This window comes from Pyrgilauda ruficollis, unplaced genomic scaffold (genome assembly GCF_017590135.1).
Source record: "Pyrgilauda ruficollis isolate IOZ18807 unplaced genomic scaffold, ASM1759013v1 scaffold42, whole genome shotgun sequence".
NCBI classification, from domain to species: domain Eukaryota; kingdom Metazoa; phylum Chordata; class Aves; order Passeriformes; family Passeridae; genus Pyrgilauda; species Pyrgilauda ruficollis.
In genome coordinates, this window is record NW_024525712.1 from 4,577,016 (window position 1) to 4,589,496 (window position 12,481).

Sequence of the window (12,481 nt, forward strand, 5' to 3'; positions counted from 1 at the left end):
CATCATATTTTACAATTAAAATTATTCTCTTTTCATCAAGAACTGTAAGAAAATAAGTCCAGTGAACTGCTATTTTGCAAAGCATATTTGAACTGGCATTTCCTGTGCTTATGAAAAATGAAGCACTCCATTTTCCTTACATGAATAACAATGCTCTATATGCCATATATGAATATTAATATTTTTACAGTTCTATTCTGTGATATAAGAATGTTTAAAACTCACAGTCAGGGAAAAGTTCTGCTGGTAACAAACCTGTAACAAACCCATATTTCCAGGGATAATCATGTCAGCTGTCAGAGCACAGTGAGAAGCAGCTGGTTCACGAGGGGTGGTGAGCCAGGAGCTGAGCAGAATAACAAGGCAAGTGGGAGCAACACTTTCCACCAAGCATTGAAGTTGTGGAGTGACAAATCTGGATGGTGATCAGGATGAGACATGATCCAGTGCTCTCCCAAGATGTCCCCTTGGACTCAGCCAGTTAAATGCTTCATCTTCACCAAGCCCCCTCCTAGAAGGGCGGTGCAGTCTGCCCTGACATCAGTACTGCAACACGAAGCCCTAGCAGCTTAAGGTGCAGAGTACAGTTGAGTGAAATCCACATTTTATGTGAAGAAGTCATTCACAAACCTGAATGGGCTGCTACATAAAAAAAAAAAAAAAAAAAAAAAAAAAAAAAAAAAAAAAAAAAAAAACCAAAAAAAACCAACCCTGCTATTGTTGCCTTTTTAAAATGCCATAGAATGCCCTTTATTCAAGAATAAAATAAATAAGGGCTATGGGGATATATTTATGAGGAGAAATTATCCATCAAAAATAGAGCATATAAGAATAGTCTGAGAAACACCTCTGCTTGCCAGACATACATGTTCCAAAGGCTTTTGGAGAGCTACACAAAATGAGTAATTATATTACAATTTATGTTTTAATGGACATGGAAAACACCTCAAGTAAAATTAACTTATCACTCATTTAATTTTTTTAAAAAAAACAATAGTTCCAAATTCCAAGGAGAATAATGGAAACCTTACCAAGCATGTCAGCAGGTTTCATGCAGACCGAGCACTACATGCAACATTGATTTTTGCCTCCAGCAAGGGTCTACCTACAGGCAACAGCAACTAGAGGGTGAAAGAAATTATGAAGGGCTCATTCATTTCTAATGCCTCCATCATTTCCCACCCAGTTCCTCAGAGGGGTACATCATATCAGATGTGCTGCTGTTGCCCCTTGCAGGACAGCTACAGACCTTACAGACCAGCCTTGCTCCCTTTGCCCAAATGTTGAAATAAGGGCAGCTGCAGCCAGTGTACAGGTATCCCACAAAGAAACTAATTTAGTTTCTACCTCACATATCAAGTACTGCAAGAAAATCTCCTGAAGAACATGAAAACTAGGAAAAATAAATGTTTTTCCATTGCTTTTACTTTTTATGCTAAATTTTAGTAGAAACTGACTGTTTAAATGCTACACATGTCGAGGAAATCTTTAAAACCTGGTGTGACTTCAGCTAAAATAGGAGCATTTTATGGCATCTCAAAAAGCTTCCTATCTCCCTAAAAGACCTCTTTTCATCTTTCTGAGGAAATTGAACAATACAACAGAAACTTTAAAAACCTAGGTGAAAAACAGCAACTTCAGCACACATAATGAGGGAGCTTCAAATATCTGTATCTCAGGTATGGACTGTTTTAATATAGCAACAATGATTTGACAAAAGTATGTTGGAGATTTAAACGGTTTCTGAGGATTTCTATAGCAGGCAGGAAACAATCATGATATTCAAAGCACTACTCTAAACAAATTGCTCTACTGGAATTGCTAGCTCCCTGCAAATTCTATAGAGTCTTTGAATATTAGTGTAGAAAGAGATTCACATTATTTAATAGATTTCAATATGCAGTTGGAAGAATGACTAACACACAGGTATCATACCTATCTTTATTAAAGGAAAATAAAGCAATCAAAGAACCCATTCATTTTGAGTTACTTCTCTGGAGCTGGGCTGATAATCAAATACTATAGGATACTGTAGTACTGCTAGTGATCTTCAAAATTAATAACAAACATATATATATAAAGGAGAGAGATTTACAGAGTAAATATATCAAACAAAACAGTTTGTTCTCTTAAGTATATAAATCAAATAATGTCAGTGTCTGTGGATATGAACAGCATTGTATGGCCATTGTTTACATGCTGCAGCACAGCAGAGTTGATAAGAGTTGGTTTCCCTGCTGTAAGGAAATCTCTGGGACCACATGCCATATCCACTGTGGATATCTTATATGCCAATCTGCCATAATGATCAGATATGCATTTTGACCAGAATGTCATGCAAGGATCATATATCCTTAAAAATCATCTTAAAACACTGTGCAAGGTATTCCTAAAAAAACACAGATATTTTGCAAATTTTTTCAATTTTTCTATGCCTAACAGTAAGATGAGGTGGCATGCAACTGGCTCCTGGGAAGATTGAAAGTAATTCATCATTTCTTATGTGAAATTATGCTGGCTTGTTTTTTTTTTTTTTTAATATACATCCTTTTTTCAATGTAAATTTGGTACATAAATTATTTGTGCAAAGTTATTTATTACTGCTATATACACAGGAAAATTTCGGAAACTCTTCTGCTTTTCAGGGGATTGTTTTAACAATCAGTGTAAACATGCAAGCTGTTTTCTTACTAAAAGGAACTGATCGCTAATGTGTTTTCATGAGCTTAATTGCATATATATGATGTCTGACTTAAATTGTGGAGGGCTGGTATTTTTGTTTGTTTTGTAACAAGATGCAACAAGATTATCTTAAAGAAATATGAAGCATTTACTTTAGGGAATTATTCAGGGTCTAAAATACTTCATGCACTGAGTCCTTTTCAACTAAGGAATGCAGAAAATCAAACTGTTACTTTTACGTTTAGCCAACCCCAAAACACCACCTGGATGGAAACCCTCTTAGTACTAAATTATAAGAATTTTCATACCATAGAATCATGGAATCATAGAATATTTTGGGTTGGAAGAGACCTTAAAAGTTACTTAGTTCCAACCCCCTGCCATGGGCAGGGACACCTTTCACTAGACTTTTTCCTCCCTCAGCACTAAAATTCAGTTTACTTAAATGCTTTTTCGTCATACATCTGTGAACAGTTTAATGAAGAAACATTAAAAAACTGGTAGGAATCTTGACTTTTGATTTGCTTTGGCCAGTTTAAAAAAAAAAAAAAAAGTTTTAACCTTCAAAAAACCTACAGTAATATTTGTACTTTTTAACTGGAGTATACAAAATATGTCTTGTTACCAAAATATCCCTGTAGCACTACAAGTTATTAGCATTTATAACTACAAATTTTGCTAAGATAAAAGAATATCAGGAATCTAACTCTAACCATTCTAACAACTAGAGGCCAAATTCTGCCTTCCCTTACAGTCATGTTAACATTTGTTAACTGTTGTAAGGGCAAAATTTAGCCCCAAAGCACATTTTTATCTAAACAGATATATTTTCCTAAATAAAGAAAAAGCCAACCAAGCTATGCCTTATTACTGCTCTTCCCTTCTGAAGGGTAAATTCTGATATTTGACTGTATTTACAGCTGTACAACTCCGACACCGCATACTTGCAAAATTTCACTTGTACTCTATAAACATGGAGTAACCATGTTGTATCATTGTCTTAAACATTTTTTCTTAAAATAGAGAAAGAGCAGAGCAGCTTAGACATTTTCTTTGTCAAATTCGCACACGAAATACATGGTAATGTGACAGGCAACGTCATTCCAGCCCCCAGAGGCCACCATCTCCACACAGTCCTCCTCGTCGTAAGCGTTGTTGGGCTCCCCGCTGCGCCACTTGTTGAAGGTCTGCATGGGTGACCGGTCAGAATAGACGAAATTCCCCTCTTTCTCCAGGTCGTTAATCCCAATGAAGACTCTGGTGAGCCCAGCTTGGTTGATGTACGAGGCAATCAGGTTGTTGGCAGTCTCATCCTTGGGCATGCTCAGCGTCCCTCCTCGTCCGTGGCAGTACAGCTGGGCTTCCTTGTACCTCTTCTCCTCCTTCACCAGCAGATATATCTTATTGTCTGTCTCACGCACGCCGGCGACAGCTGCGGGGGAGGGCAGTGCTGAAAAGTGAGCACTCGCATTTCTATAAACCAAGTCACTGCACACCCCAAAATAGCTTCACAAATCAGATGTGGAACGGTGGCACTCTTTACGAGCGATTACACCGATAAAATGAGGCAAAAAGAAAGGAAAACAGTTATATAAAATTAACCTACCATTTTTTATGAATTTTAGTTCTGTCGTCAGCTGGGCTACTTGAATATCCATTTCACCAATAGCCTTCCTTAGCTGACTGCACTCACAAGGGATGCCTGTGAAATGACATAGATACACCCAAATCAAAAAGCTACCTAATTTCAAAAATTGTCTCAACAGTTTTATGAAAAGGCTCAGTGTAGCAGCCCTGGAGAAAGCTGTCTTGCAAGTAACAGACAGAAAATTAGAGCCTTCACTATCCTGCACCATTATATGATTCTCAGGGGAGTCTGGGCCCGTGTAGAACAGATCAGTTCACTTCCTACAAATCTTCCATCCTGAATAATTAGCACTAACCTAAACACAGATAGATATTCTCTGCAAAACACCCACAATATTTTTCAACTAAAAACATTTTCCAAAAATCCCCATTTCTCAAAGATTTCTTTCACGGCAAAAACATTGTTTACAAGTTCTTCACAGGGGACATATCCCAGCAGATCCAAAATTCCAACCACATATTGCACACAATTACCTGCAAAATGCAGTTCTCTGTTTTTGAAAGTACAGAATTTACAATACTTCTGATAATAAAATTAGACACTAGAAAATCATCTATTAACCCAAACTGCTATAGGTTTGACAAAGACAATCTGAATGTGAATACTAAAAGAGTAATTGTTATATCTCTGACCACAAATCTCAAAATTAAGATCAATTACCATTTGCATTTATTACAGTTTGCAGTTCTGTATGTAATTATTAAAATCTGCACTGGACTACCCAACTACTCTGCTCAATTGTGTAAGTCAGTCTGAGCACATGGTACCTGCCCTGCAAAACTGTGCATGCTGGCCAGGTGCACAGCATGCTGACCCTAGAGTTAGAGTGACAATTCCTGTTCTCATGGGAAATCTAATCTGTGCATCTCCAATGCACTCTGCCCGGAAAGGATGAATTCAGTCCAATCCCAACCTGCCACTCTTGCAGGGCTTGCACTTCATATGCTAGGCTGTTTCTCTAGAACACCTCATACCTCTGGAAGATCCATGTAAGAATCTGAAGAGAGCGTGACGAGAAGACAAAGCCAGGCTCTGCTTGGTGCTGCCAAGCAATAGACAGAAATTGATGCACAGGAAGTTCCTCCTGAACATGAGGAAGAACTTCTTTACTGTAGGGGTAACGGAGCACAGGAACAGATTGCCCAGAGAGGTTGTGGAGTCTCCCCCACTGGAGATATTCAAGAATTGTCTGGACAATCCTGAGCCATGTGCTCTGGGATTACCCTGATCGAGCAGAGGTTGGACCAGCTGACCCAATGTGGTCCTTTCCAACCTGACCTATTCTGTGATCTGTGTTCTTGACAATCTCTTGCTCCTGTAACTACAATCCATGGATGGGCAGGAGCATCCAACCTGCTCCTTTGTGTTGACTGGAAGACAAAGAGAGATATGCAGACACGTCCCTTTGCCCTGGTGATGAATGATACAGGCAGTCTGACTTCAATTTCCACTAGGCTTCTGGAGAGATTACTTGGAGAAAGTATGAGATACTGATTTAGCATATACACTGCAAGTCCAGCAACTGCTGCAACTTCAATGATTTTAAGTCATTTGAAAATATCACAGTGAAATATTATAGTACCGATGAAAAAAATAATTCATTATTTCTCCCAGTATGTAAGCAGATGTATTTTTAGTCATGAAAAGTCTTTCACATAAACAAGGTGTGTTATGGATTACCTGGGTCACCATTAGGACCTGGTGGTCCTATGTCACCATTATCTCCTTTTTCACCTGAAGACATGAAAAATAACATAATGTTAATGCTGCCTTTTCTGTCAATAGTTCATTTAGCACATCTATTTTTTCTCTAGTAAAATTCAAACGTGGAGAGTAGAAATATGCCCAAGCAAAAATAAAGATTTTTCTGTCCTAGTCATTCAACAATAAAGGCCAGCCAAAGCTATGAAACTTGAACCCAAATAATATGTATCAATATTCACTTTTTGACATTCATAAACTTCACAGAACTAGTAAATTCAGATGCCGTAGAGAGAAAAGGGCTGGATATACCTAAATTTTGAATCATGATCTAGATGATTAGGTAAACACTGGTCCAAATGACTTAACCAAAGTCACATAGGAAGCCTATGAAGTAGTCAACATAATAAAACACATCTTCTGGCACTTAAGTCTGTCAAAGTAGAGCACATCTTCCCATCTTTTTCAACTGTCCACACTTGTGTGACAGTGCAAAATTCTTTATTTATCCTCAAACCAGGATACTCACAGTGCTTCAATACTAAATATACTGCTGTCACAGCAAAGGTAACTGGTTGAGAAATCTCAGTGACCTGGCTGACTACAGTGTGAGAAAATTCCTACTAGGGTAAACTGTGAGACTTGTTAGCCATTTTCCAAGCCTTTAAACTTTTCTCAAACATAAATGATCACATAATTTTCACCTGAAACATAAATGGAGAAATAATTGAATTAAACATACCTTTTGAACCAATAGGACCAATTTTTCCATGACGTCCTATGCTGCCCTTCTGTCCTTTGTCCCCCATTTCTCCTATACATAACAAGGACGAAAGGCACAAGGTAGCAATGTAGTCTGATTCATTCAGATTCTACTGTTTGCAATATCAGTTTTTAAAATGAACAAATGCTATATCCCAAAGAGTCATTGAAATCCACAGGTCTAGCTCAATCCTTGTGAAGAACTTACATACAGCAACCTAGAAAGTAATTTTATCTTTGCTAAACAGTTGACATTAACAAGGCATCAAGGTGTAATTGTCAACAGCTTTTGTCTGAAAACCACTGGAAAATCTTTTCCAAACTTCTTTCAGTGGATCATGACAGAATTATGTTGAAAATACAGAGGATTGTTGTATCCAAACATGGATCAGCAGATTAAAACTATCATGGAGTTGAGAAGAACTAAAGGATCCAAGCACAACTGACATTTCATCTCAGACAGTGATTCTGCTGTAACTGGGGGCTGGCTTTGGGATTAATGATTTACTTATAAAATACAAATACTGTCATAAGAGATAAGTTTCTCTCTGAACCACACTATTAGAGGAGAGTGGGTATGGGGGGACTGCAGGGATGAACGCCTACTGAGGCTCCCATCCTGCAGAAATCTAAGCCCAAAACTGCTTTAGGAAATATTTATGAAGTTGTATTCAATGACTATTGAAAAGATTGCTTCTTTGCTGAAAGCAACATCTGCTATGCTCTGGTCTACTACACAGGTGCAAGGAATCAATGAGACAAGCTAGGAGGAAAATCCACCAGAGAGATCCAGCAACTGGACTTGTGCAAACTGTCATAGCTCAGCCTCAGTTGTGGATCTATGACAACTGAAGATCTGCTGCCCCTGTTGCTACTGCATCTGGACACACATATGTATTTTTGGAAGCTGGATAATTTTATTACACTTTTTGTCATTACCATTAAGTTAAAGGTGAAATCAATAACAAGTTTCAGAATATAAACTGATCATTGCTGGGCTAAGAGATGTTATATATATTACTCCATTTCCTCTGAACTGAGAGAAGCTAAACGTGTGTGGTTTGTTGGTCTGATTAATTATTGGCAAGTCCTGCAATCCATCATTTTCCTTTGTTTCTAATAAGTATCAAATTCAGACACTACTGGACACAGGATTTCAACAGAAAACAAAAATATATTTCTCTTATCTATTTCTACTGGAAGTACCAGCTTGTAATCTGTTTATCAAGTTGTTCTGAAAATGATGTCTCTTGCTTTGCATATTATTGAATTGGGATTGCCACGTTAAAGACTATTAATGTTTGAATTCTTTCTCTTTTCAGGCTGCTATACCTGAAATTAAATAAACTCACTGATCTAATCTGTAAATAAAATAAAATAGATAAAATTATTTCCTTTCTTTCTTGTACAAATTGCCTAGAAAATGAACTGCTTCTCAGTCACAGCTAGTAAAACCCATGTGCTCTGCAGAAGTAAAAGGAAAATGTGTTATCTCAAGCAATGAAGACATACATTAAATCTCCTTTCCTCATTAAAAGAATTGTTCACATTTGGGTTTCTCTTACAGTGACTAACCCCTGCTTCCACTCCAGGGGCTTGCTTATTCTGCTTCTTCTGCAGAATAAATCACAAAGTTTTAAGAGAGACCCATCTGCCTGGAGGGTTTCAGAAGTTTTAATTCCTTTTGTAAAGCCCTTTCTAGTGGCCCTATGGTTGTCAAAAATGCAGTCTGAGGAGTCTTAATGAAATCAGGAAGTGATAGCTGGAAAGAAATGGGGACAATAAAAGAAATTAAGTCTCCATAGACCAAAAATAGGAAATCAAACACAAAGAGTGAATAGAGAACTGAAGAAAGTCATCTGTCATCTCTCAGATGAAGGTGGCATACATTGGAACCAATTATAGAAGATTTAAAGGATTTGGGAAGGAACTGAAGAGAAGGAAATTCTAAACAATCTTCTTGGTGGCTTTTTCAGGCCCACAAACAAGTGAAGAAATAAAATTCCAGAAATGAATGGTGGGCTACAAAACAAGTGAAAAAAATGAAGGGTTTCACTCTTTGCCATACTATAAATGGGGGTCACACAGTATGGGCAACCTCTTCAGGATTATTTGGAACAGACAAGAAGACATAAAACTGCCTCGAAAAAGAAAAGAATCAAAAAGACAAATCTAGCAGAAATGTCACAGACAAATTTAATCGAATCATGTTAAAAAGAAGAGAGCAGTAGTTTTCTTCCCAAACTTAAGGATTTTAAGACAAATCAAATCAAATTCATGATTTGACATAGAGACATGACACAGACACCTACCTAACAAGGAAAGTGGAAGTGTACCAAACCACACCAAAGGTCTCTTGAATCTACTGCCATCTTTTACAGCAAACTGCAGAGGACACTTAGGAAAAGAACATAAGGTATAGATGAAGATTAAAAAGTCTTTCCCCCAGTGCACCTCAATAGTCTTGCAGCAGTCAGCATTCCCAATGCAAATAGATTGCCTGATTTGAATGAGAATGATATTTTTAAAGGATATAATGATACTGTAGTGGTAATCTACATTCAGGACACTTCATTTTTAAAAAAACTATTGGCAACTGGAAATCTGAAAATTCCAAATATGTCAACAGCTACAGAACTGCTTTACACCGAAAAATCTGAATTATCCACACTAAGGAAGGTCAGTGATCAGTGAGGGAACAGTGGCTACAAGAAGTTATATCTTATCATAGAATCATGAAATGGGTCAAGTTGGAAGTAACCTTAAAGATCATCTAGTACCAATCCCCTTCCACAGGCAGGGACCCTTCCACTAGACCAGGTTACTCAGGGTCCCATCCAACATGCCCTTGAACACTCTTTGAGGGATGGAGAATCCATAGCTTCTCTGGGAAACTTGTTCCAGTGTCTTACCATCCTCACAGTAAATAATTTCTTCCTTATATCTAATCTAAACCTGCCCTTTCATTTAAAGCCATTTTTCCTTGTCCTATTATTACATGCCCTTGTAAACAGTCCCTTTCCAGTTGTCTTGTCTGTCCCCTTTACTGGAAGATGCTTTAAAAGTCTCTCTGGAGCTTTCTTTTCTGCATCAGAAGAAGCCAAACTCTCTCAGCCTGTCTTCAAGGTGTCCCATCCACCTCTGATCATCTTTGTGGCTATCCTCTGGACTTGCTCCAGCAGGTCCATGTCCATTTTATGTTGGAGGTCCCAGAGCCAGGTGCAGACCTCCAGCCAGGGCTCTCATGAGAGCAGAGTAGAGTGGAAGAATCATTTCCCTTGACCCGCTGCCCACACTGCCAGGATGTGGTTGGATTTCTGGGCTGCAAGGGCACATGGCTGTCTCATGTTGAGCTTCTCTTAAGCCAACACCCCCAAGTTCTTCGCCTTCAGGCTCCTCTCAATCCATTCCCTGCCCAGTCTGTATTTGTGCCTGGGATTGACCCAACCCAGGTGCAGGACCTTGCACTTGGTCTTGCTGAACTTCACAGGCCCTCCTCAAGCCTTCTCAGGCCCCTCTGGGTGGCATTCCTTCCCTCCAGAGTGTTGACTGTGCCACACGGCTTGGTGGCGTTGGCAAACTTGCTGAGGGTGCACTCAATCCCACCATCTGTGTCACCAACAATGTGAAACAGATATTCTTATATGAATGAACAGTGCATAATCACAGGAGGCATTTCATATAGCTGGGGCAAATCAATTTCACCCAGCATTAGCCATCTTAAAGTTAGGGGTTTTGGTCTAAGATATTTAACTAAACTCCCACGGCAGGCAATGGAAAAATAAACACCTCTGAGTAGTGATTTGCCCCACTCCTGTTAGACAGGTATCATAATCAGAATAGTTAGAAAATTAATAAAGGAAACTAAAGCTAGTGAAAAAATCCAGTCTAGAAAGGCAGCAGAAAAGTTTAATGCATTTAAAAGTACAATCAAAACAAAAATGAAAATAGTACGGTACATTCCTGAATGGAGGATTTTCTATTTGGAAGCAAGCAAAGACATTTGCCCTCATAAAACATTTTCTCTCTAGAATTACATTAACAACATATTACCATGCTTCTTCAAATCACTGGTCCCTCTAGCCCAAGACTTTGTTTCCTGTGACAGCAGCAGAAGGCGCAGTCCAGGAAGATCCCACAGCCACAGCCACTGCCACTATCTGCAGTTGAAATTGCTGGATCTGTCCCCAGCAGCTTCAGAGAGTGCCTCCTAGTTCAGGTACAACGGGATCTGGTGATTCTGTAATCTTGATTACAACCTCCTCAGACTACTCTGTACAGATGCAAGAGTCTCAGTCTGTCCAGCTTCTCCTTATGAGGCAGCTCCTCTTTTTCACATTTTTGGTGCCCATCTCTCACCTCTCAAGTCCTTCTTGAGAGACAGAGGCCAGAAGAACATTCTTGAGACAGTGCATGTCAGGCTCTTGTACAGAACAAAATCAGCTGCAAAAAGAAGCTTCCTGTTTTGTCCTTTGTCCCTTTGTCATCCTTCTGTGATGATGGGCAGTGTTCTGTTGGCCTTGGGACTCTTGCTAATGACTTCAGAGCAGTCCTTGAGTTTTCAGTGACAGTTTAGGGTTTTGGCATCATTTAAGTACGGATTAAATCATGCATTCCTAATTTCCCTAGGCAATATATTTATTTACATTGAAGCCCATCTGCCACCTTTTTGCCCACTCAGTTTAGCAGGATTTTCTCAAAATCCTATTGAGTTCAGGTGGAGCTGAAAGACAGTTTTGAACCAGATACCCACTTTGTGAATCCACAGCTGTCAATGTCAGGACTTTTATATGGAATACTGCCTGCAGCACTCCTTAGCGAGCAATAAATTCATGAAGAAATTGACTCCGAAATGCAAAGGATTGATTGATTACATATTAATGAGCAATCAGTAATAATAAAATATAAATTAAGATATTATTACCTCTTTTTAGAATTTGATTATACAAATGACTGAGCACTCTGGCTCCAATCCAGCTAAATTAATGAGTCTTCTACTTAAGAGGCTGTGCCTGTATTAGTAAACTAAATGCTTGGGATTATTCCCTGGCAGTGGAAACCAGGTAGTCAAGAATGGGACTAGCAATATCCATGATACTAAATTGTCTTACTCTTCAAGCCAAGATAATCTTGCAAGCTGCTCATTGTGTTAGCTCCCAAAACACACCTGGGAAAGTGTTAGCTGGAAAAAGCCAAAATCACTGTGTTAACACTGCAAAGGTAGAGACAATTGAGTTCCAAGCCCAAGAACAGTATGTGAGACTGTATCACATACCATTACAGTTGTATATAAATTAAGTACAATGTATAAAAGCTGAAATTAAAATACTAATATACATTTTAAATGGCTATGGCTCTAAGAAAATTGAAATATCTTGAAGAACATAATTTTAATGTTCTGTTCCTTTGATGCTACATTCCAAGTGTAAATCCACTTTGCCCTCCTTATTTGATTGCTGTAAGGCACTCTGGGAATATTCACAGGATGGTACTGTTATGAACTGTAGCCACATTTCTCTTCACAGAGAAAAGCAAGGCACAACTTCCCAAGGATTTTCTGGGATTCACTTTCTCTGAACCTCAGAGAAAGAAAACCAATGCTTATCTCATTTACTGCTCCTATATTTTGGAACAAGTGGAATGCATTGTGGAAGATTGTTTACCTGAAGGGAATTGGTAATTGGATTC

At 38.6% G+C, this 12,481-nt stretch overlaps 1 protein-coding gene across 3 annotated transcripts in view; it reads right to left on the minus strand.

Annotated features, from left to right (window-relative positions):
* Positions 1–1,628: 1,628 nt before the first annotated feature.
* Positions 1,629–12,481, minus strand: part of COLEC11 (collectin subfamily member 11) — a 46,555-nt gene continuing 35,702 nt past the window's right edge. For 2 of the 3 annotated variants that reach the window (XM_041477862.1, XM_041477861.1), the window contains exons 4-7: positions 6,774–6,845; positions 6,011–6,064; positions 4,289–4,384; positions 1,629–4,132 (exon numbers count right to left, since the gene is read on the minus strand). In XM_041477862.1, coding sequence (XP_041333796.1) covers positions 3,723–4,132; positions 4,289–4,384; positions 6,011–6,064; positions 6,774–6,845 — 632 coding nt within the window. In that variant the 3' untranslated portion in view covers positions 1,629–3,722. The remainder of the gene's footprint in view (positions 4,133–4,288; positions 4,385–6,010; positions 6,065–6,773; positions 6,846–12,481) is intronic. The other variant, XM_041477863.1, reaches the window with a different exon arrangement.